The following is a 25,956-nucleotide window of genomic DNA, read 5'->3' as shown; positions in this document are numbered from 1 at the left end:
GCTTGAGCCACTGCGCCCGGCCTTTTTTTTTCTTTTTTTGAGACTGAGTCTCACTCTGTTGCCCAGGCTGGAGTGCAGTGGCGCGATCTCGGCTGGCTGCAAGCTCCGCCTCCCGGGTCCACGCCATTCTCCTGCCTCAGCCTCCCGAGTAGCTGGGACTACAGGCGCCCACCACCACGCTTGGCTAATTTTTTTTGTATTTTAGTAGAGACGGGGTTTCACCGTGTTAGCCAGGATGGTCTTGATCTCCTGACCTTGTGATCCGCCTTCCTTGACCTCCCAAAGTGCTGGGATTACAGGTGTGAACCACCGCTCCCGGCCTTTTTTTTTCAAAGATACAAGTTCTCAGTTTGGCTCACAGGCTGGAGTGCAGTGGCGCCATCATAGCTCACAGCAGCCTCGAACTCCTAGGCTCAAGCGATCCTCCCGCCTCTTGCGTAGTATCTTTATAGCAGTGTGAGAACAGACTAATAAAATTTCACAGTGTTAAACTCTAGATTTTTTTTTTTTATAGTGATGCATTTTTTCACTTTAGCCTCCCAGGTAGGTGGGACTACAGGTGGGCCAACATGTCCAGATAATTCTTTCTTTCTTTCTTTTTTCTTTCTTTCTTTCTTTTTTTTTTTTTTTTTTTTTTTTAGAGATGGAGTCTCTCTACGTTGCCAAGGCTGATCTGGAACTCCTGGTTTCAAGCCATGCCCCTGCCTCTGGAAGGCCCCCACATGCCTGGAGGTACACGGCCAACCCAGGGCTGGTACCATGCGTCGCAGCACAGGCCAGGGCATAGAAGGGAACGTGTTCGCCAGCTCTGGTCTCCTCTGACCACCCTTCATTCCCACCCTTATCACTGCTCCGCCCCGGGGAGAAATCACTGAATCCTCATAACCCTCCTGCTCGCCTTCATTTCGGCGGAAAGGAAGCAACGGAATCAAGGCCAGGCGCCAGCAGGGGGCGCCAGAGCATCGGTCTTCAGGGCCCGACTACCCCACTGAGCTCCCGCGCGGGACGTCCAAGGAGCCTGTGGCCGCTACCTGAAGATGCCTGCTCAGGGCGTCTCCCTCCCAAGGGTCTGGCGGTGCTGCAAACACACGACTCACTGAGGCCAGACCCGGCCTCAAGCAGTCCAGGCCGCTGCGCAGCTTGTTGCCGTTGTATACCTTAAAATTTGCATTCCCTTCAACAGGTGGTAGGACATTAGAGGGAAGCCACGACCAGAATGCAGTTCAGATTTCCAGCGGGGGCACTGCACCTGCAGGTGCAGAGATAGCCAGCCTGCATGCTTCCCTTGCAAGATTGGCACTCCCTGCACCTCCCTCTCCTCTCCTTCCTTCCTTCCTTCCTTCCTTCCTTCCTTCCTTCCTTCCTTCCTTCCTTCCTTCCTTCCTTCCTTCCTTTCTTCTTTCCTTCCTTCCTTCCCTTCTTCCCTCCTTCCCTCCTTCCTTTATTTTTCTTCCCTCTTTCCTTTCTACTTTCCTCCCTCCCTCCTTTCTTTTCTTCCTCCTTCTCCCCTTTCTTTTTATCCTTCTTTCCCTTCTCTTTTATCTTTCCTTCCCTCCTCCCTTCCTTCCTCTCTCTGTAGCTTTCTCTGTAAGTATTTCTCTCTTGTCTCTATTTTTCTAATGCCCTGTTTATCTCTCCCTGTCACTCTGTACTCTCTTTTCATCTCTCCTGTCCCTTTCTGCCCGTCTGACTCCTTTTCCCTCTCCCTCTCTCTGGTATACACACACACATTCACACACTCATGATTTTCTCCTAAGCTTGCAGCTCTTTGAGGCTGGGGGCCAGCCCTGCAGCTCATGAAACCTGGGCAGCCGCAGGCATTGCAGTGGGTGGGCAGCCTCTTTTATCATTGCTTCCATACTCGAATACTGCAGGCCCTTTTGCGACTCCTCCTCCAGGCAGCCCCACCACAGGCACAAGGCAGCCTGCATCACGGGTGGTGGTGTGCAAATCCACAGGTGCTAGCATCTCACAGAACATTCTCCTACCTCCAACAACCCGAGTCACCTGGGATAAGGTACCGAACATCTCTGGGTCTGTTTCCTTGTTTAAATGGGCCTCTCCAAATTAGATTAAATCTTGTTTCTAAACGGGGTTCTTGTGAGACTAACTACTATGTATGAAAGACAGTGTGGGGTTTTTGGTTTGTTTTAGTTTGTTTTTTGAGATGTTCTTGCTCTGTCACCCAGGGTGGACTACAGTGGTGCTATCATGGTTCACTGCAACCTGGACTCCCCGGACTCAAGCAGTCCTCCAACCTCAGCCTCCCGAGTAGCTGGGACCACAGGCATACGCCACCACACCTGGCTGATTTTTGTATTTTTTTGTAGAGACAAGGTCTCACTGTGTTGTCCAGGCTGGTCTCAAACTCCTGAGTTCAAACAATCTGCCCACCTTGGCCTCCCAAAGTGCTGGGATTACAGGCGTGAGTCATCCTTCCCTGCTTTGGAAATGGCTCCCAGCGATTGCTGCCTCTTGTTATCCACACCCCTCTATAATCCCCTTCCTTAAACATGGGCCAAACTGAGAAACTTGCTTCTAGCAAAAAGATTATGGCAAAAGTGTGGGATTTCACTTCTGAGATTCAGCTACACAAAACTGATTTCCGTCGGGCCAGCTCTTCTCACGGGTGCTCCTTGCTGACGTGCTTTGATGGAACTGTACTGTCATGAGCTGCCCTGTGAAGAGGCCCACATGGTGAGGAACTCAGGCCTCTGGGCTCTGGCCAACAGCCAGCAAAGAACAGAGGCTCTCAGGCCAACTGAATGATCCCAGCTGTCGTGGATCTTGGAAAGGCATCTTCCCCCAGTTGAGCTTTGAAATGTCTCCAGCTGTACCCAACGTGTTAATTGCAGCCTGGGAGGGCCCCTGAAGCAAAGGAGTCCCCAGAGCTGCCTTCAGGAGATGACCCCCAGAGAGTATGAGTTGATAAGTGCTGTTGTTTTAAGTCACTGGATTTTGGGAGAATTTATTATGCGGAAATAGATAACTAACACAATATGTAAAAGATGTGTTAGCTAGAGCAGTCTCAACTACAGTAACAACTCCAGACATGAAAGGGCTCAACAAAACAATCCTGGTTTGGTATTCAGGTCAATGAGGAGGGTCTCTTTCATGCAGATATTTAGGGACTTAGATTCCTTCCCCCTTATGGCTCTACTATCCCCTAAGGCCCTGTTGTTGTCTGCATCCAGCCTAGAAGGAGAAAGGGAGTGTGGTCAAGGCAAACTCACTCCCACAAAAGCACAGCCCCACTACCTATGATATCTACTCACATTCTTTTGGGGAAAATTATGATGATGATGATGATGATGATTATTATATATTTTTTGAGACGGAGTCTTGCTCTGTCATCCAGGCTGGAGTGCAGTGATGAGATCTCGGCTCACCGCAAGCTTCACCTCCCAGGTTCAAGTGATTCTTCTGCCTCAGTCTCCCAAGTAGCTGAGATAATAGGTGTGCATCACCACACCCCGCTACTTTTTTTGTATTTTTAGTAGAGATAGGGTTTCACGACATTGGCCAGGCTGGTCTCAAACTCCTGACCTCAAGTGATCCTCCCACCTAGGCCTCCCAAAGTGCTGGGATTACAGGCATGAGCCACTGTGCCCGGCCTCTCTTGGGGAAAATTATATCACATGTTTCCACTTACTTTCTAAGGAGATTGACAGCTATATCTACTGACGGTGGCTCCAATCTTAGAATACATAGTACAGGCCTAGCATCAAACTACTCAGTGTATATTGGCCCTAGGGAGTCTGGCCCTACCTGAGCTCTTCATCTCCATGTCACCTCTCCTGACACTGAAATTGTCAGGGACTTGTCTACTGAGAAGTCTACTGAGAAGTTGTTTCCTTTTTACTTTACTTTTCTTTCTCTCTCTCTCTCTCTCTCTTTCTTTCTTTCCTTCTTTTTCTTCCTTCCTTCCTTCCTTCCTTCCTTCCTTCCTTCCTTCCTTCCTTCCTTCCTTCCTTCCTTCCTTCCTTTCTTCCTTTCTTCCTTTCTTTTTGATGGAGTCTCCCACTGTTGCCTGGACTGGAGTGCAATGGTGTGATCTCGGCTCACTGCAACCTCCGCCTCCTGGGTTCAAGTGATTCTCCTGCCTGTCTCCCAAGTAGCTGGGATTACAGGCTCCTGCCACCATGTCTGGCTAATTTTTTGTATTTTTTAAGTAGAGACGGGGTTTCACCATGTTGACCAGGCTGTTCTCGAACTCCTGACCTTGTGATCCACCTGCTTCAGCCTCCCAATCCTTTTTTCATCTTGTACCTGGCCCATGTGTCCTCATACTGCCTAACCACAGCCTGGGAGAATCTTCTCTCTTCTGGCCTGCTTCTATTCAGGATGTAGGTTCGACAGAGTGTTTGGTCTGCTTCAGTGAGTGGCTTTTGTGTGGTGCAGTGGCTGATTTATTTCTAACTCACCTACTAAATTATGAGCTCCAGAATGTTCCCACACAACACTACATCTTCATCTTCAGGTCAAACCATTGCATCCAAAGTTTAGACTACACTGTTTCTGAATCAGCTCCTTGCTCCTGGATCAGTAATGATGATGTTTCGATGGTATATATGAAGAAATCCAGATGACTGTGGCATAAACCAAAGGTTCATTTTTCACTTTATTTTTCTCTTTTGTAAAGAAACCCTTAAGTCAGCAAGCCAGAGTTAGTAACTTCATCAGGACCCTTGATATTTCTACTGCACCGTTTCAAAGCCCCTTTTGTCTTTGCAAAATGGTTTGCAAGGTGGTTGCTGCAGCTCCAGCCATTACGTCTGTATTCCAGGCAGCAGTAAAAAGAGAGGGCAAGGGCCAAAGGGTGTATCACCCAGCTGAATTATCCTCTTTAAAGAATTCCCATAACTCACCCAAATGACATCCACTTACCTCTCATTGGCCACCCCTGCCTATAAAGGAGGCCAGGAACTGTGGTTTCCCAGCTGCACGCATTGCGGAACACAGCAATATGGGATAGAGCTGTCTAACCCAAGAAGAAGGGGAACTTGGGTAGGCAGCCAGCAGTCTCTGACACATCCTCTTATTCTCTAAGGCAGCAGAAAGATGGATTCCCACAGATCCAAGTCCCAGTTGGCTTTTCTGCAATAGCTATTAATGGTATTGACTAAAGTGTCTGTATCACTGCACTTTTATGGCTCTGCTGAGAAGAACACCCCAAGGCCACTGGCCCCTTTGTTATAGCTAATCATGGCCGAGTGTTAGAAAGGGACAGTGATATCTCTTGGGCAAATGGATCACCACTTTTCAGATCCAGGCATCCAGAATTGGCCAGGGCTGCCTGAGACGATTGCATGAGACAATGCCCATGGAGTGTTTTTTAAAATTAGAATTAGACTTTACTTTAGAACGGTTTTAGATTTACAGAAAAATTGAGTCAGAGCGTACAAAGAGTTCTCATAATTTACCCCCCACCACCACACACACAAACTTCCCCATCATAAAAACCTTACACGAGTTAGATATATTCGTTACAATGAATAAACCAATGTTGATAAATCTTTATTTATTTATTTATTTTTTTTTGAGACAGAGTCTCACTCTGTCATCCAGGCTAGAGTTCAGTTGTGCAATCTTGGCTCACTGCAACCTCCACCTCCCGGTTCAAGTGATTCTCCTGCCTCAGCCTCCTGAGTAGCTGGGATTACAGGCACACACTACCATGCCCAGTTAATTTTTGCATTTTTAGTAGAGACAGGATTTCACCATGTTTTCCAGGCTGAATGATAACATCATTATTAACTGAAGTCTGTCATTTATTCAGATTTTCTTGACTTTTATCCTCATATCCTTCTTTTTCAGTTCCAAATCCCATTCAGGATACTATATGACATTTATTTGTCATGTCTCCGTAGGTGCCTCTTGGTGAAGAGGTGACATTTTCTCAAGCTTTTCTTGTTTTTAATGACCTTGATGTTTTAAGGAGTACTGGTCAGATATTTTATAGGGTGCCCCTGTGTTGGAATTTGTCTGATGTTTCTCTCATGATTAAACTGTAGTTATGGATTTTTGGGGAGGAAGATTGCAGAGGGAAAGTGCCATTTTCATCACATCGCATCAAGGGGACATGTTGTGGACAAGACTTTTGACAGTTCATGTTGACTTTGATCACCTGGCTAACACAGTGTCAGCTTTCTCCACGGTAAATCTTTTCTTCTACATTTCCATATGGTATTCTTAGGTATTTCTTCCATTAGGAAGAAAATTACTATGCACAGCCCACACTTGAGGAGTGAACAGCTGTGTTCCCCCTCCTCTAAGTAACTACATAATTTATTTGGAAATCTTCTATATATGAGATTTGCTTCTTCTCAAGAAGAAATTTTGAAACAGCCAAGAGTCTATGATCATTTCTTCTCCCTCTGCTAGACCTAAAATATGCCTGTTGCATTTTCTTGAAACAAAAGACTTAGGAAGGCACATTTGAATTTGCCCATAATTAAATATTAAGTAACTTTTTTTTTTTTTTTAATAAATGGTGTGTTTTCCCCTTTGAGAGTCATCCAGTTAAATAAACTTTGAACTGTCAAGTCTGGTTCTCCTCTCCACAAGCGACATGTAACAAATACAGCTTTCATCTCCCAGCTGCTGTGCACATCTCCATGAAAAGAAGGCTCTTTGACACCCATTTCTGTCACCTGAGCACAGCTCACATTCTTATCAGCACTTGAATGCTAGGACAGGGAGCTGTCAGAAGGGTCACCTAAGAACAGTGGGGTCATGTAAGCATGGGACTAGCATTAACAGTCAAGGCTGCCCACCTTTGCTTGAACCTCTCCAAGCAAACAGGGCTCCCTCCCTCCTGAAACCTCCGTCCCAGCTTTGGGAGCATGGCTCTGTTATAAAGCACGTTCTTTCATTGCATCAAAACCATTGCCTGGCTTCCATCCATTTGGTCCCATTCCCATTCTCTAGGTCATAAAGAACAAATTCATATCATCTCCCAATGATGTTCTCATCTGCACACACACCCCTACCATGGCCCACTGATTGTTCAAGGCACTGATGGTGATCTGCCCAAGTCAGATTCCCCCCAGCCCAATGCACTTGGTTCTGGATTTCTTCATTGGTAAGATGTGACTTCCAGGCTTATTAACACTCCAGCTGTTCTCTTTTGAGTAGACGTCAAGGTGCCTCCTGGATTTTCTCTTCTCCTCCTTCTCCTTCTCCTTCTCCTTTTCCTTCTTCTTCTTCACAGAGTGATATGGTTTGGCTCTGTGTCCCCACCCAAATCTCATGTTGAATTGTAATTCCTAACGTTGGGGGAGGAAGCTGGTGGGAGGTGATTGGATCATGGAGGCGGATTTCCCCCTTGCTCTTCTCATGATAGTATGTGAGTTCTCACGAGATCTGGTTTAAAAGTGTGTGGCACTTCCCCCTTCACTCTCTCTCTCGCCTGCTCCAGTCATGGAAAGACGTGTCTGCTTATCCTTCACCTTCCACCATGATTGTAAGTTTCCTGAGGCCTCCCAACCACGCTTCCTGTACAGGCTGTGGATCTGTGAGTCAATATCTTTTCTTCATAAATTACCCAGTCTCGGGTAGTTTTTTATAGTAGTGTGAGAACGAACTAATACACAGGGTCTTGCTCTGTTGCCCAGGCTGGAGTGCAGTGGTGTGATCATAGCTTGTTGTAGCCTTGAACTCCTGGGCTCAAGCAATCCTCCTGCCTCAGTCTCCACAGTAGCTGGGACTATGGCATGCGCCACCATGCCTGGCTAATTTTTAATTTTTTTTGTAGAGACAGGGTCTCACTATGTTGCCTCAAACTCCTGGTCTCAAACTCCTGGCCTCAAGTGATCCTCCCACCTTGGCCTCTAAAGGTGCTAGAACTATAGGCATGAGCCACACACCAGGACTTCATCCTGTATTTTCTACCCTAAGACCCCACAGGCTTCTTAAGGAAACGGCTGACTCATTGAAGCAACTTAAATAAAACCCATCTCATTTTATATCAGATGCTCGCTCAGCCCTAGCTCCTCTAGTTTGCATTAGTACAGCTGGTTTTTAGGATGAAAATGCAGGAACTTAAAGGTATTCCATTAAACATAATTGTGTCCTGACCCTGTTGTGTATCACATATGTATATGAAGTTGTATGCATCCATACCCAAGGCTTAGTGGGAAAGGAGGTTCAGAATGACGTGAAACCGTAGTTTAAATCTCTCTGGGTGGTAGGATTATTGATGCTATTTTGTTTCCATTATTACTTACCTGAACTATCATTTTTTCTTGAATGATCTTCTTAATTATTTTGCAATTTACCAAAAAACTTTTTTTTTTTTTTTTTTGAGACGGAGTCTCGCTCTGTCGCCCGGGCTGGAGTGCAGTGGCCGGATCTCAGCTCACTGCAAGCTCCGCCTCCCGGGTTTATGCCATTCTCCTGCCTCAGCCTCCGGAGTAGCTGGGACTACAGGCGCCCGCCACCTCGCCCGGCTAGATTTTTGTATTTTTTAGTAGAGACGGGGTTTCACCGTGTTAGCCAGGATGGTCTCGATCTCCTGACCTCGTGATCCGCCCGTCTCGGCCTCCCAAAGTGCTGGGATTACAGGCTTGAGCCACCGCGCCCGGCCCCAAAAAACTTTTTAATCTCGCGTGAATCAGACTATTTTCTCAGCCTGCTGAGGACTCTCTGAGCTATTTCAGGGAGAACTCGTCACTCTTTGGGAATCCTTAAAGTGCATATTTGTTGGTGCTTTAAGGTGAAAGACCGAAGCAGACATGTGACAGGAGGTTGGAGGTTGAGGCAGCGCTAGGCTGTCATTTTTTTCTTTGGAATGAAGCTCCTCCCAGGGCCTGGGTGTGCGTGCGCATGCTTGCACACACACACGCACGCACATGCACACACACACACACACACACACACACCCCGATGAATCTCTCTGCTCCTTTAGCATTTAAGGGTCCACAGCCATGTATCTAGACATATTCCTGCATATCCTCACTCCCCTCCTGCTCTCTCATCTGAGGTTTTCATGTTAGAACAGGGACAGCAGAGCAAAGCCACATGACAGGCAGTATAGTCTAGTGGTACTGAACAAGAGATTTTTCTTTACAGTAAAGACAGGGTCTTGCTATGTTGCCCAGGCTGGTCTTGAACTCCAGGCCTCAAGTGACCTTTTGGCCTTGGCCTCCCAAAGTGCTGGGATGACAGGCATGAGCCACCATGCCCAGCCCAGAACAAGAGATTCGAGTGAGACAGACCGAGGTCTGAAACCCAAACCTGCCAGGTACAGACTATGTGATATTGAGACCGGTTATTAATCTCCCTGAGTTTCAGTGTCCCCATCTATAAAGAGAAAATGATAGTACCTGCCCATAAGCTTGCTGGGAGGATGAAAAGAGAAGGTGCTTATAAAAAAACTCTGCAGGCAGGGGCGGTGGCTCACGCCTGTAATCCCAGCACTTTGGGAGGTCAAGGCAGGCAGATCACAAGGTCAAGAGATGGAGACCATCCCGGCCAACATGGTGAAATCCTGTTTCTACTAAAAATACAAAAAAAAAAAAAAAAAAGAAAAAGAAAGAAAAAACAGGTAGCCGGGTGTGGTGGCACGTGCCTGTAGTCCCTGGTACTTGGGAGGCTGAGGCAGGAGAATCTCTTGAACCCAGTAGGCAGAGGTTGCAGTGAGCCGAGATCACGCCATTGCACTCCAGCCTGGGTGACAGAGCAAAACTCTGTTAAAAAACAAACAAACAAACAAACAAACGAAAACAAAAACAAAAAAAACGAAACCTTTGCATAGTGCCTGGCACATAGGAAGTGCTCAAATCATGGTGGTACTTATGGGTAACAGTGACAATTATCCTTTTCTGCCCTCCTCACTGGGCACCGTACTTGAATCTACCCTATCAGAAAATATCCCCAGGCGACAGCAGGTAACAGCAGCCTGATAAACAAGCCAGTGGACCCACAAGATAAGTACAGGGAGAGCAATAAAACAAACAAACAAACAAACAAACAAAACAATCCCGAACAAAACCAAAAGCCTTCCCTGTCTTTGAGAGAAACAGTCACCTTCCCCCACATCTGGCCTCTGGCCCTCAACTTCTTCATCCCTCTGGGAAATTCTTTTAAAAAGCAGATATCTTAAAGCAAAACAATAACATGTAACAGCAAGTTCTTCCCAGGACACCAGTGGAAAGCAGAGGCTATGTTCTCCGTGAGATCGCAGGGCTTTCTTCCACGAAGCTGTCATCACTCATACTTATCTCACAGCAATCAAGAGTGTGGCACAAATGTGGAGGACTTCTCTGGGATATTGTCACATGCACTGGGGGAGCTTGGAAGAGCACGGAGGGTCATCATGGATGGCTGCATACAGATTCTTCATAGCAGTGTGAGAATAGACTAATCCACAGGGTGTTGCTCTGTGGTCCAGGCTGGAGTACAGTGGCGTGATCATAGCTCCCTGCAGCCTTGACCTCCTGGGCTCAAGCGATCTTCCTCCCTCAATCTCTGGAGGCTAGCAGGGCGGATGGGAATCAGGAGTCTCTGGTTTTCTTTCTTCCCAGCCTCCTGCGGGTTTCCTTTGCTTTGTCACTGTGCCCTCAGCTGGTTACTGATTAGAACCTCATGCGAACTCTCCAGAAAGAAAAACAGCTTCTTTCCAGGGGCCAGCGCCTGATTCTACCCTCTAAATGATTGTGAGGTTGGGCGTGGCAGCTCACACCTGTAATTCCAGCACTTTGGGAAGCTGAGGCAGGAGGATCGCTTGAAACCAGGAGTTCAAGACCAATCTGGACAGTACGGTAAGACCCTATCTCTACAAAAACTTTAAAAATTATTCAGGCATGGTGGTGTGTGCCTGTAGTCCTAGCTGCTCCAAAGGCCAAGGCAGGAGGATTGCTTGATTCCAGCATTTCAAGGCTTCAGTGAGCTATGCTTGCACCATTGCACTCTAGCCTGGGCAACAGAGCAAGCAAGATCCCCTCTCTGAAAAATAAAATAAAATAAGATAAAATAAATTAATTATGGTAATGGCTCTCGTAAGTACTTAGAACCCCATTAATTTGGGCAAGTTTATAGTAGGTTGGGTCTGAGCTTTTGAGGGCAAAGGGAATTTGAATTATTAAGCAGTGGTAATATCAGCACAGTCTCAGGGTACGCCTGAACCAGAACTTTCCTCTAGTTCCCACTTGAGCCCCAGGCGGAGGACACTCTTCAAAGAAGTGGGTACAAATAGCAGAGAGGTAGGATCCATCCCAAGGGGGGGCCTCTGAAGCACTGAGAAGACACACAGGTAAATAGTTTTTTGTTTAAACTTTTCATTTTCTGAGCCTTATTCATATGAGCAAATGTATAGGCATATTTTAAACTCAAGTATCACGAATTCTGAATCAAAGAGGTTGCAGCTTGTATTGAGGCAGAGAAATCAAGAGGGGTAGCCTCTAGCACTAGAAGTTTGGTTTGGTGCCTTGAGCGGGGACTAGAGATTTCATTCTTTGTGTATTTTCAAGGGCAAAATGTCTGGGGAATAATTAAGAAACTGAGCAGCCTATATCTTCCTTTTTTTTGTTATCTTCATGGTGGAATTAGAAGTGCTCTGCTTTATAACTAACCAGTGGCTGTGCCGCAGGCCTCTGTAGAAATCTCAATACCCAAAGCTCATGCTGTTGCCCAGGCCCTCTTGCAACAGTCCCACCAAAAGCTTTACTTTTTCTGCCTTTCCAAGTGACACAGTGAAGGAGAGCCCAGGCTCTCAAGACTGGAGGAGAAGATGTAATATCAGCTACCAATGAACTATATATTCAGGAAAAAGATTAGTACAATCGATATTGATGAAGTTCACCAAGTATCCCTATACCTCACTCTGACCATGCTTTTTAATGTCCTACCCAGCAAATTGTGAGATTTTGTTCTTGATACAGTCTGGATATTTGCCTCCTCCAACTCTCATGTTGAAATGTGATCCCCAGTGTTGGAGGTGGAGCTTGGTTGGGAGGTGTTTTGGTCGTGGCAGGAGATCCCTTATGAATGGCTTGGATAATGAGTGAGTTCTTGCTGTATTTATTCCTGTGAAAGTTGGTGGTTTAAAAGGACCTAGAACCTCCTCATCTCTCTCTCGCCCCCCTCTCTCTCATAAGGTGATCTCTGCACGCATTACCCCAGAGTGGAAGCAGCCCACACCTTAACCAGAAGCAGATCCTAGCACCATGCTTCTTGTGCAGCCAGCAGAACTGTGAGTCAAATAAACCTCACTTCTTTATAAAAGCACCCAGCCTCAGGTTTTCCATAATAGCATTTCAAATGGACTAAGACAGTTCTTTTCCCCACAAGGTAAGATAGGAAGAAAAGCAAGAGTTAGAAACACCCACTCTGTGGGTAATTTTTTCTCTTAGAGATAAGAGCTGCTGTTGGTTCATTGGTAGCACTTCCTTATCAAACTCCTCAACAAGATAAAAGGACGTGTGTGTAATGGAAAGTGACTCAAGCTGTGCTTCTCCAACTGGGGATTTGCAGGCATCTAGGGAGCCTCTGACTTTTGCATGTACAAGATGCATGTAAGATTTTCAAAGTTTTTTTGTCTTTATTTTGGTGATTATCGGAAAATTAGGTCAGGTGCAGTAGCCCACCCCTGTAATCCCAGCACTTTGGGAGGCTGAGGTGGGCCATTCACTTGTGGTCAGGAGTTTAAGACCAGCCTGGCCAACATGGTGAAACCCCGTCTCTACTAAAAATACAAAAATTAGCCGGGTGTGATGGTGCACGCCTGTAGCCCCAGCTACTTAGGAGGCTGAGGCAGGAGAATCACTTGAACCCGGGAGGCAGAGGTTGCAGTAAGCTTAGATCATGTCACTGCACTCCAGCCTGGATGACAGTGAGACCCTGTCTCAAAAAAAATATAAAAAAAATTAATATGAGCATCTTCTGCATTACCTGGATGGCCCAGGTGAGTACTGAACATGGCTTTAGTTCATGTGTTTGTGTGCCAACAGCCCTGGGGCTAAGTTGTTCTACAGGAATTGTCATAAAAAGAAGAAGAGAGTGGTTTTTTGTTGTTGTTGTTTTGGTTTGGTTTTGGTTTTGGTTTTTTTCGAGACAGTTTCACTCTTGTTGCCCAGGCTGGAGTGCAGTGGTACAGTCTCGGCTCATTGCAACCTCCTCCTCAGCCTCCCAAGTAGCTGGGATTACAGGTCTCCACAATCACGCCCAGCTAACTTTTGCATTTTTAGTAGAAATGGGGTTTCACCATGTTGGCCAGGCCAGTCTTGAACTCCTGACCTCAGGTGATCCACTCACCTTGGCCTCCCAAAGTGCTGGGATTACAGGCGTGAGCCACTGCGCCCAGCTGAGGGTGGAGATTTTAATAGAAATGTGTTTGTTGCTCTGGAAAGCTGCCAGAATATAAATTCCCAGAAAGCAGGATTTCCATCCTCTTTGCTTACTAATTTACTACACCCTGGAGAGAAAGTAGGTGCTCAATAAATATGGGGTGAATGAATGAATGATGAGTAAACATTTCCAAAATACTCCAGAGTACAGAACACTAGAGGGAGAATCAGGTTATCATGAGGCACAGAAGAACTTCTGCTGGCTCAGTTGGTGCCACATTCACATCTGAAGCAGCAACGATTCCATTTCGGTGAGTGACAGTGCCACCAGGTTAAATGAATACTGTTTTTTTTTTTTTTTTTTTGAGACAGAGTCTCGCTCTGTCGCCCAGGCTGGAGTGCAGTGGCCAGATCTCAGCTCACTGCAAGCTCTGCCTCCCGGGTTTAGGCCATTCTCCTGCCTCAGCCTCCCGAGTAGCTGGGACTACAGGCGCCAGCCACCTCGCCTGGCTAGTTTTTTGTATTTTTTAGTAGAGATGGGGTTTCACCGTGTCAGCCAGGATGGTCTTGATCTCCTGACCTTGTGATCCGCCCGTCTCGGCCTCCCAAAGTGCTGGGATTATAGGCTTGAGCCACCACGCCTGGCCCTGAAATGAATACTGTTAACTGAAATGTTATCTACTTTGTTGGTTTGTTCATATCGACTTGTAAATTTATTCTTATTTTATAGTTGCAATAGACCTATGAGTAGAAGCCATTTTATGTTTACACATATTTGAGAAACACCATGGTAAAAAACAAATTAGGTCAGCCCTGAGGGTCTGTGAGAGTTTTCTTTTTTTCTTTAGAAGGATGCCACCTATTCCTCTACTGAAGAAATACTACCAGCCTGGATGACATAGTGAGATCTTATCTCTACAAAAGAAAAACAAAATTAGCCGGATATGGTGGTATTGAAGCAGTGTCGTTGTCTGGGGTAAATACCCAGGGTTCATCGTCTCATGCCAAGAAGATTAAGGACACGGATGGACCAGACACACAGGAGGAGTGAGTTTAGGAGTGAAGGGTTAATAGGCAAAAGAAATAGAAAGGAGAACAGGTCTCTCCCTTGTGTGAGAGAGGGGTCCCTGATAGAGAAAAATCCAGCCCTTGGACTGCACCAGATTTTATAGGCAGGCTTGAGGAGACGGTGTCTGATTTCCATAAGGCCCACAGATTGGTTCAGCCAGGTGTAACGTTTACACAGTACGTGGGGGAGGCTGGTCACCCCATTCTAACCTTATTATGCAAATGGGGTCTTTGCCTGGCTCGCACCATATTGTCTTCTCCTTACTGTCCACATGATTTGGCAAAGAGAAGGGAAGATGGAGCCGCTGTGTTGGACATGCCTACTCCCAGGTAGCCTTATCCTATTAGCACAGCTGCCAGCATTCACCAGTGCAAGCTTCCAGCTTGCTTGTCTCTGTCTGAAGCTTGATTTCACAGGCTGCTCTTTGTTAGAAAAGAAAATGATTTGGAGGTTGCTTTTTATTAAAAGGAAAACCTTACCGAGGATTTCTTTGCCGTCACTATCTGCCTAAGGAATTTCTTCTTAACTCCTGTATCAGTATGTGCACTCGTAGCCTCAGCTACTTGGGAGGCTGAGGTAGGAGGATCATTTGAGCCTTGGAGTTCAAGTCTGCAGTGAGCTATGATTGTACCACTGCACTCCAGTCTGGGTGACAGAACAAGACACTGCCTTAAAAAAGGAAAAAAAAAAAAACAAAAAAAAAAAAAAAAAAGGAAAAGAAAAGAAAAGAAAAAAGGACACACTAGATTAAAACTGTCAACAATATACACCCCATCCTGCAGGAAATGGCATATGGCTTCTCTAACCAAGAAAGTTAACCATTTCTCCAGGTGGCAGGAATGAATTCTATCCACTGATCAAGGTGCTGTCCACGGAATGGAGGTTGTTCCCCTTATAATTAAGGTAGCCATGTTCAAGCTTAAAGGGGTCCACTGCCTTTGAGGCATCCTGTAGCTTAAATGTTTTTTGTGTTTTAGAGACAGGGGTCTTATTCTGATGCCCAGGCTGGAGTGTGCTGATGATATCACAGCTCACTGCAAATGGGGTAGTTTTGAAATTTTTTGTTTTATAGAGACAAGGTCTCACTATTTGGGTTTTGTTGTTGCTGTTGTTTGTATTGTATTGTTTTTTTTTTTTTTTTTTTGAGACCATCTTGCTCTGTCTCCCATTGTCACCCAGGCTGGGCAGCAGTGGTGCAATCTCAGCTCACTGCAACACTCCACCTCCCAGGTTCAAGTGATTCTCCTGCCTCAGCCTCTGAGTAAGTGGAATTACAGGCATGTGCCACCATGACCAGCTAATTTTTTTGTGTGTTTTTAGTAGAGATGGGGTTTCACCATGTTGCCCAGACTGGTCTCAAACTCCTGACCTCAGGTGATCTGATCCAGCCTCTTGGCCTCCCAAGGAGCTGGAATTATAGGTATGACCACCACACCTGGCCAGAGGTCTCACTATTTTGCCTAGTCTGGTCTCAAACTCATGGCCTCAAGCATCCTCCCGCTTTGTCCTCTGGAATCACTGGGATTACAGGTGTAAGCTACCATGCCCAGCCCTCACTGTAGGTTTAAATCTCATCAGGTGACAGAAAGCTTAGTCTTGTCTTCAGCCTCCAGAGGGAGGGACAGTGGGAAGACGTTCTTGAGATTCAGATCGTGCTTGGCTCACTGTCAGGGTTTTCCTGCCTTAGAACAACGTGTCTCTAGAGTTTATCAAGCAGATACTGAGTGATTACTTGGACAGGTAGGCGGGCATCCACTAGGGGATGGGGTAAGATGCGATTGTGTTCCTGGAGGAATATGAGCCATCAACCATATATTAAGGATGATAATAATCTCTGGTGAGGCTGGACAGTGTCCTGTCTTCTGGAACCATCCATAGCATCATTGATTGATCCCTGTCTGGCTCTCCTTATTTCCGTTCTTGGTTCCTTGTTTTTGGCTAATCAGTATAGAGATGCTGTATCAAATTGGAGCAAGATAGTATCAAGTATGAAGCAGAGGAGGTCAAGTTGGAAGCCACATGTGTGAGGTCCATCCATTGGCTGGGGCCTCTTTGGGAGAAAGAACGCTGGAATTTTCTAATATGCCTGGAGCCCTATTCATGCCAATAGGCATAGACCCCATTTCATGATTGCTTGGGCTACAGGGCGGGAGCCCAATATATTGTATCTGCTTTCTTCTCTCAAACAGGAGCTTCCAAGGGCAAAAACCATGACATTTCTTTCTTCATCGTAGTGCACTTAATGCATTTTAGCTCAATATCCTCCCTCCTTCCTTTCCTCTCTTGCTCTCTCTCTTCTTTCCTTTTCCAAGAAATCGTAAGGGCCAGGCGCAGTGGCTCATGCCTGGAATCCCAGCATTTGGGAGACTGAGTCGGGCGGATCACTTGAGGTCAGGAGTTTGAGACCAGCCGACATGGTGAAACCCTGTCTCTACTAAAAATACAAAAATTAGACTGGCATGGTGGCAGGTGCCTGTAATCCCAGCTACTCAGGAGGCTGAGGCAAGAGAATCGCTCGAGCCCGGGCGGTGGAGGTCCCAGTGTGCCAAGATTGTATCACTGCACTCTAGCCTGGGCTGGACAGAGCAAGACTTCATCAAGAAAGAGAAAGAAAGAAAGAGAGAAAGAGAGAGAGAGAGAAAGAAGAAATAAGGAGCAAACCACAGAGGTGTCCGAATGGAGAGAGAGAGAGAAAGAAAGAAAGAGAGAAGGAAGGAAGGAAGGAAGGAAGGAAGGAAGGAAGGAAGGAAGGAAGGAAGGAAGGAAGGAAGGAAGGAAGGAGAGAGAGAGAGAGAAAGAAAGAAAGAAAAAAAAGAGAAATCATAAGGAGCAAACCACAGAGGTGTCCGAATGTATTTGTTGAACAGAACTGAAATGCACCTCTGCACTTCCGGGTTGAGCAGTGATTCCCAAACTTGGGTCGAAGGAGACTTACCTGAGAAGTGAGAAAACAGGGAAGCCAAGACACTCAGAGATTCATGATTGTGGGACATCAGGAACCCATCATCGGCAGGCATGGGGAACTCAGACGGAAACATGAGGCTGACACTCAGCAGGGACTGGGCTCCTGGCTTCAGCCGCTGGGCTTGTTGAAGCCTGGGAAGGCTTCATGAACTGCCTGGTTCCCTACACAGGCTCCAAGCCTCTTGCAAGCCTTTTCCTGGCTGGCTGCGACCCCGCCCTTCCCAGAAAAGCATTGGCAAAGAGGAAGGAGGAGAAATAGCATGTCAATCAATGATAACTCACTCACTGAAGCCCTGGGCGGGTGACCTGCTCTGCCCAGGGGCCTCACTTTATGAAACCAGGTTGTTTTTCAAGGATGGTAGAAAAAGTATCAGATGAAAAACATGGCTTCAGAAACCCATATGAAAAGGCTTGGAGTGGCTTACAAGGGTGGCATCTGGCCCTCAGTGCGCTGGCTCTTTTTTTTCTATTTCTTCTCCTTCTTTAGCCCCCAGCATCCATCTAACTAGAAAGAAAATATGAGAGATGTCTGATATAACAGAGATTTAAAAACATTGGCTTTGGCGGCTTGGGCATTTACTAGGACTACCATCTGCAACTTTTTGTTGTTGTTGTGGTTGTTTGCCATATACATTGAGTGGGGAAAAAAATGAGAGGAAAGAGAAAGAAACGGTCACAGCTGGGGGAGGGCAGGAGCTCTGGTGTGAGGGGAAGGGGCTGGGCAGGACAGGAGGGAGACATAGCCAGAGCCCAGCCTCCTGTCCTGTCCTGCGTTCTCCCCCACGGCAGAGGGGGACCATGGAGGGTGCCCAGATCAGGAAACGAATCTGTCACTTCTCAGACTATAGATGACGCCGATGGCTGACATAATGGAGTGCGAGATTTCCCTTCAGCTCAAGGCTTGTAGTTTGCTGCCCTGCCATCCCTGTGCAGAGATACAGGGTCTCCAGAACTTTTTGTTTCGTTTTGCTTTTTTTTGAGACAGAGCCTCACTCTGTCACCCAGGCTGGAGTGCAGTGGCGTGATCTCAGCTCACTGCAACCTCTGCCTCCCTGGTTCAAGCGATTCTCCTGCCTCAGCCTCCTGAGTAGCTGGGATAACAAATGCACGCCACCACGCCCAGCTAACTTTCGTATTTTTTTTTTTAGTACAGATGGGGTTTCACCATGTTGGCCAGGATGGTCTCTATCTCTTGACCTCGTGATCCACCTTGGCCTCCCAGTGCTGGGATTACAGGCACGAACCATGGCACCCAGTCTTGTTTTTGAGACAGAGTCTCACTCTGTCGCCCAGGCTGGAGTGCAGTGGTGCAATCTTGGCTCACTGCAACCTCTGCCTCTGGGCTCCTGCCTCAGTTTCCTGAGTAGCTGGGATTATAGGTGCCTGCCACCACGCCCAGTTAATTTTTGTATAATTTATTAGAGATGGGGTTTCTCCATGTTGTCCAGGCTGGTCTCGAACTCCTAGGAGTCTCCAGAAATTTTATTTTATTTTATTTATATTTTTTGAGATGGAGTATTGCCCCATCGCCCAGGCTGGAGTGCAGTGGCTCCATCTTGGCTCACTGCAACCTTTGCCTCCTGGGTTCAAGCAATTCTCCTGCCTCAGCATCCCAAGTAGCTGGGATTACAGGGTCATCCTACCATGCCTGGCTGATTTTTGTATTTTTAGTAGAGATGGGTTTCACCATGTTGGCCAGGCTGGTCTTGAACTCCTGACCTCAAGTGATTCGCCCGCCTCAGCCTCCCAAAGTGCTGGGATTACAGGCGTGAGCCACCGCGCCCGGCCATCCAGAGCTTTTAAATTCTCCCGAAGGGCTTAGGACCAATCCTTTCCTCCTCACCAGGGTCCTGCTTCTCTTTTCTCTTCCTCCCTTTCTCCTGCTTCGTTAATTCTTCTTCTCTCCCTTGGTCCATGGCCACTCCCAGTGCCATCAGGCTCAGATGGGACCCCATGGGGTCAAGAAGGTGTTGCCCTGGGATGCTGACCTCATGCTTTGAGCAGTCTCCCCAGGTATCCTGATCCCATGGTGGGGAGCTGCTGACAGATGGTGCTGATGTGAATAGTCCCTCCAGGCTACTGGACCTTGTAACCAAGGGTCAGAGCTCAGAGCACATGTGCTGGTACCAGAGTCTCCCAGGGGTCCTGAGCCAGCATCCCCCATGCCACATAAACAAGCACAGTGGGCCATCTTGTCCAGCCACTGTGTGTGGGGGGGTGGACTAAAAAAGAGGGGGTGCCAGATGCGGTAGCTCATGCCTGTAACTTCAGCACTTTGGGAGGCCGAGGCAGAGGATCACTTGAGGTCAGGAGTTCCAGACCAGCCTGGCCAACATGGTGAAACCCTGTCTCTTCTTAAAAAAAAAAAAAAAAAAAAGGCGTGGTGGCAGACACCTGTAATCCCAGCTACTCAGGAGGCTGGGGCAGGAGAATCACTTGAACCTGGAAGGTGGAGGCTGCAGTGAGCCAAGGTTGCGCCATTGCACTCCAGCCTGGGTGACAACAGTGAAAAAAAAAAAAAAAGGTGGAATTTGCTGGATAGTGGCAGGAAGGGGCTGGATCAGGCCAAGTCCCATGGTAAGTCTCCCCTTCCTTACAACTTTCTGTGCCAACCTGACACTCCTAACCTGGGACACACAAGGGTTCATAAGCGAGGGTCAGGTGTCCAGTTCTGTCCTGCTTTGAGGGAGAAGAGGTGAGTACAAGGGTAGACCAGCCTTGCCTTATTCAGCCCCAGTGTGTGTGGGCCTTTTTCCTTTACTAAGCAAACCCAGACCTGGTGCACTGACTCACACCTGTAATCCCTGGACTTTGAGGGGCTGAGGTGGGAGGACCACTTGAGGCCAGGAATTCAAGACCAGCATGGGGAACATAGCAAGAACCTGTTTCTCAAAAATTGGCCAGGTCTAGTGGCCTGCGCCTGTGGTTCCAGTTCGTCAGAAGGCTGAGACGAAAGGATTGCTTGAGGCCAGGAGTCTGAAACGAATCTGGGCAATATAGCAAGACCCCTCTCTGCATTTTTTTTTTTTTTTTTTTTTTTGAGACGGAGTCTCGCTGTCTCTTAGGCTGGATTGCAGTGGAGCGATCTTGGCTCACTGCAACCTCTGCCTCCCGGGTTCACGCCATTCTCCTACCTCAGCCTCCCAAGTAGCTGGGACTACAGGCGCCCGCCACCTCGCCCGGCTAATTTTTTCCATTTTTAGTAGACACGGGGTTTCTACTAAACCAGGATGGTCTCGATCTCCTGACCTCATGATCTGCCCGCCTCGGCCTCCCAAAGAGCTGGGATTACAGGTGTGACCACCGTGCCTGGCCTGCATTTTTTTTTTTTTAATTAGCTGGATGCAGTGGCTCACACCTGAAATCCCAGCACTTTGAGAGGCGAAAGTAGGAAGATCCCTTGAGGCTAGGAGTTCAGGCCCAGCCTGGGCAATGCAGCAAGATTCCATCTCTACAAAAATATTTCGTAAAAAATTAGCCATGCACGGTGATGTATACCTGTAGTCTCAGTTACTCAGAAGGCAGAGGTGGGAGGATCACTTGAGGCTAGGAATTCAAGACCAGCATGGCAAGAACCTGTTTCTCAAAAATCGGCCAGGTCTAGTGGCCTGTGCCTGTGGTTCCAGTTACTCAGAAGGCTGAGGTGAATGGATTGCTTGAGGCCAGGAGTTTGAAATCAATCTGGGCAATATAGCAAGACCCCTCTCTGCCTTTTTTTTTTAATTAGCTGGATGCAGTGGCTCACACTTGAAATCTTAGCACTTTGAGAGGCGAAGGTGGGAAGATCTCTTGAGGCTAGGAGTTCAGGCCCAGCCTGGGCAATGCAGCAAGATTGCATCTCTACAAAAATATTTTGTAAAAAATTAGCCAGGCACAGTGATGCGTACCTGTAGTCTCAGTTACTCAGGAGGCTAAGGTGGGAGGATCATTTGAGCCCAGGAGTTTGAGGCTGCAGTGGGTCATGACTGCACCACTGCACTCCAGCCTGGGCAACAGAGCAAGACCCCATCTCATAAATAAATAGTTAAATAAATAACACTAAACCCTCAAAGCCATATAAGCTCTCCCCTCGCGTCTCCATCACTCCCCTCCCCACCTCCAGTTCTGGAGAAATCAAGACACAAAGGAGGCCGTTCTGGGAAGTGCTATTAACATGTATTTATTCCACAAGGTGGGAGATGGGGTGAGGAGATGGTCACCAATAAGATGTCACCAAATGAGACACTGTGAATCCCACACAGGGCAAGGGGGCAGCTACAGGGTTCAGCTCTGGGCAGGGCTTGTCCAGGGACAGAGTGGGGAAAAGAGATGGGGACTGGGAGATGGGACAGCCTCCCATCGGGGGCACCCCACAGGGCAGGGCTGAGACACATCCTTCCGGCCAGTGACACGGGGCCAAACCCACACCCTTCTCATCCCTCGTCCCCATCCAGGCGAGTAATGAAGCAGCAAGCCCAAGGCCACACAGCTAGGTCAGCATCGTCGCACGCTCTGGAACGCACAGCCAGACACACACACAAACACACACACACACACACTGCCACACACAGCACACAGGCACACACGCTCGTGCATGCACACGCGTTCATATATTAATTCTGATTTATATGTGCACCCTAACCAGAGGGCAATCGAAAAAAAATTAATACTCTTCAGAGAGGAAACGACTGCCTTCTCCTCTGCCAGCCAGCAGAGCGTGGGGTGAAATGAGGGGAGCCAAAAGCATCTTCGAGGGTCCTGGCAGCCTTTGCTTCAGCCCTTAGGTTCTGGATGGAGGAGCGGTGCTGCTCCCTGGTGGCAGCCTCCGGGAGTCAGGACTTCCTGGTCCTTGATGGCCCCTAGCTCCATCCTGCGGGGCCCTCGCAGCTGAGACCCTGCTGCAGGCTTGGCCTATTTCTGTCTCTGGCTTCTTCCAGACACAGGCAGGAGAGCTGGCCCAAGCACACTGATAAGAGCCTAGTGCCCAGGTGATTAGGAGAGAAAGCATCAGCTCCATCCAGGTCATCTCGGGAGGGGCCAAAAAAGTCAAGAGCTGCAGTACCCAAAGCCACCATGGTGGGAAGGGTTAGGGGCCGTGGCTGCCTTGGGGCATGAACAGGCAGGTGTCATGTGGGCAGAAGTAACCTCGGAGGAAACAGTGCCTGGTTCTCGCTGCCTCCTTTTAGGGCGGGGAGCTAGGACATGGCTGAAGCCCCCACTGCCTCCCACTGTGTTGATGGCTGGAGTTCAGCAGCTGCTGCTGCAAGATGAGACACAGGAGGGGACCCTGCCAGTCCCAGATCCTGATTCTGGGATGGGAGATGTGGAGGAGAACTGGACAGTCTTGCTCCTCAGTACCAGGTTCACATCAGAGGCTGCAGTAGACAGCTCTCGGTTTCCCAGAGAAGGGGTTGGGGGGCTTTTCCAGGCTGCAGGAAACTTGTGGGCAGCTGAATGCCTGAGGGGGGACAGAGTCTCCATCCAGGGTCCTTGTGCTGCCCTGGAGAAGCCCTGGGGGGCCCATCGAGTACTTGCCAGCCCCTTGCTGTCTCTCCACCAGGGTGGCTGGTCCAGAGGTCGGAGGGAGCAGCCATGTCCTGGGGGCCAGGCTCCAGTGCCCCAGCTCCCTCCCTCTACTTGATGGAGTTCTTAATCGTCCACCTCTGACCTGTGCAGCTGCGGAGGATGAGGTCAATGCCAGCCAGGCCCCGGTTCTCCACCTCCAGGCAGCGTCCTGTGCCCTTGTTCATGATGGCTCCGTTCTGGGAGGGGGCAAAATCGAGAAGAGAGGATAAGAGAGACAGGAGAGAGAGAGGGAGACAGAGACAGTGAGAGATACAGAGAGAGAAGAAAGAGAGACAGGAGAGAGAAAATGACAAAGAGACAAAGAAAAAGAGAGAAGAGAAAGAGAGACAGAAAAAGAGGTAAAGAGAAGACAGAAAGAGGACAGAGAAAAAGAGGCAAGAGAGAGAGGAGAAAGAGAGAAAATAGAGACAGAAGAGAAAGAGACAAGAGAGTGAAAGAGACAAAGAAAGAGACAAAGAGAAGACAAAGAAAGGGAGGAGGGGTAGAAAAAGAGGGAAGAGAGAGAAGAGAGCGAAGACAGAGAGAGGAGAGAGAAAAAGAGAAAGATAAAGGGGAGAGAGAAAGAAAAAAGAGGAGAGGAGATGGAAAGAGAGAACATAGAGAGGAGATAGAGAAGAGAGGAGAGACAAGAGAGAGAAGAGAGGGAGAGGGAGAGGAAGAGAGGGAGAGATAGAGAGTAACAGAAGGAGATAGAGAGAGAGAGGCTTAACCATCATGGCGCCTGGCACATACCTTCTTGCAGAGAATCAATTCCACCAAAATTCTTTGCATGGGGCTAGGGCAGGGAAGCATGAGGACCTCCTCTGGGGACTTTGAAGTCAGAACCTAAATAAGCTTCACCCGGTTTGAGTATCTGAATCAGGTGAGGAGCACTGGTGGGGGATGGGGTCGGGATGGGAAGTTTCCTGGGATATTCTTGGTCTAATGGTCTCAACCCCACTGGCTGTGGGTACTTAGTGGATTTCAAGGAAGTCCCCCCTCACTCCTCTCTCAGGATTGATCAGAGCTCAACCAGCCTAGCACTGATGTAGGAATCAGAAATGCTACTCCATGCAGAAACTCCACAGCTGCCCCCAGGAAGTGCTTGGGGTCCACAAGCCCAGCCCGGGGCAGGGAGACCTGGGTTCAGGGTTGCTCTTTGCCGGGGACTCCTGGGGAAGCTGGATTCCCTTCTGTGGTCTTCAGCCTCTGACCGCTGGCCCTGTCCGTACAGCACTCACCTGGATGAAGTTCCAGCGCTTGTACAGGCTGCTCTTGACCTTGTCGCAGTCCAGGAGCTGGGGCAGCCGACTCTTAGAGTTATCCACCAGGCAGCGGGTGTCAGGGAGGAGTGTGGTGGTCCCCAGGGCGCCCAAGTGCAGGAAGCCTTCCTTGGTGTAGCGGGCAAGCTGTCGAGAGACCAGAGCAGCAGGCGAATGGGAGTGGGAGGCAGGAGTGAGACCATGGGAGGAAGCGGGGCTCAGGTCTGCCGGCGTCACCCCTGCTGTCTGTCAATACTACAGTCCTGGCCACCATCCCAGCCTGTCACTCACACTGTATGCTCAGCTCACAGGAGAGCCCTATTCCAGAAAGCCTCCCGGGCTTCCTGAGCCTGGATACAGAGTCCCCAGGGCAACTCTCTGATCTTTTTTCTTTTTTCTTTTTTTTTGAGATGGAGTCTCACTCTGTTGCCCAGGCTGGAGTGCAGTGGCGCGATCTCAGCTCACTGCCACCTCTGCTTCCCGAGTTCAAGCGATTCTCCTGCCTCACCCTCCTGAGTGTGTGGGATTACAGGCGCGCACCACCACGCTCAGCTAATTTTTGTATTTTTAGTAGAGACGGGATTTCACCATGTTGGTCAGGCTGGTCTCGAACTCCTGACCTCGTGATCTGCCCGCCTTGGCCTCTCAAAGTGCAGGGATGACAGGCGTGAGCCACCGCACCTGGACCTGATCTTTTTTCTAAGCATATCCTCAGGCAGTGTTTTAGGACCTAGTCTTCTATTCAGCAACGTCGGTAAGAAGGAATAGATGAAGAAGCTGGATGTCTAATCTCTAACTAGCTCTACTTTCAGCTGGCTGGGCCACCTTGAACAAGTCACTTAACCTCTCTGAGTCTCCATTTCCTCCTCACTTATCAAGAGGGATTGACTAAATCTACCCTGGTGCAAAAGGCTAAAAAAAACCATTCACTGAAGAAGAAAGAGACATTAAACAGTACTCAACCTCATAGGTACGAAAAGAAACAAAAATCTAAAATAACGAAATACCACATTTTACGAAAGAGAGTAGGCCAGGCTCAGTGGCTTACGCCTGTGATCCCAGCACTTTGGGAGGCTGAGGTAGGTGGATCACTTGAAGCCAGGAGTTCGAGACCAGTCTGGCCAACACGGCCAAACTCCGTCTCTTCTAAAACTATAAAAATCAGCCGGGCGTGGTGGTGCACAACTATAATCCAAGCTATTCAGGAGCCTGAGGCAGCAGAATTGCTTGAACCTGGGGGTGCGGAGGCTACAGTGAGCCGAGATCGTGCCATTGCACTCCAGCATGGGCAACAGAGTGAGGCTGTCTCAAAAAAAAAACACAAACAAAAACCAAACAAAAACAAAAACAAAAACAAACCAAAAAACAAAAAAACTACCAAAAAACTGAAACTAAAATCAGAGATTATTCACATTTTGGTGACTTACGTCTAAGACAGGCCCTCCCGCTATTGGGCTGGAGGGAGGGTAGATTACTACAACCTTTCAAAAAGGAGATTTCTAAATATATGCTTTGTGCTTTTAAAATGTTCATGGCCTTTGATTCAATTAATCAACTTTTACGCACAAAGGACATGACACTTCTCATAAGAAGACATACAAGTAGTCAGAACACATGTGAAAAAATGCTCATCATCGCTAATCATCAGAGACATGCCAATCAAAACCACAATGAGATACCATCTCACACCAGCAAGAATGGCTACTATTGAAAAGCCAAAAAATAACAGATGTTGGTGAGGATGCAGAGAAGAAGGAATGCTTATACACTGTTGGCGGGAATGTAGATTAGTTCATCCACTGCGGAAAGAAGTTTGGAGACTTGTCAAAGA

General features: G+C 48.0%; 1 protein-coding gene across 1 annotated transcript in view; it reads right to left on the bottom strand.

Annotated features, from left to right (window-relative positions):
- Positions 1 to 21,455: 21,455 nt before the first annotated feature.
- Positions 21,456 to 25,956, bottom strand: part of GALNT17 (polypeptide N-acetylgalactosaminyltransferase 17) — a 612,717-nt gene continuing 608,216 nt past the window's right edge. The window contains exons 10-11 of the mRNA XM_010376806.2: positions 24,105 to 24,272; positions 21,456 to 23,060 (exon numbers count right to left, since the gene is read on the bottom strand). Of these exons, the coding sequence (XP_010375108.1) occupies positions 22,932 to 23,060; positions 24,105 to 24,272 (297 nt within the window). The 3' untranslated portion in view covers positions 21,456 to 22,931. The remainder of the gene's footprint in view (positions 23,061 to 24,104; positions 24,273 to 25,956) is intronic.

The sequence above is a fragment of the Rhinopithecus roxellana genome, chromosome 6 (genome assembly GCF_007565055.1).
Source record: "Rhinopithecus roxellana isolate Shanxi Qingling chromosome 6, ASM756505v1, whole genome shotgun sequence".
In the NCBI taxonomy this organism is placed as follows: Eukaryota; Metazoa; Chordata; class Mammalia; order Primates; family Cercopithecidae; genus Rhinopithecus; species Rhinopithecus roxellana.
The sequence above is the reverse complement of the archived record's forward strand: the minus strand, read 5'-3'. Positions and strand labels throughout refer to the sequence as shown.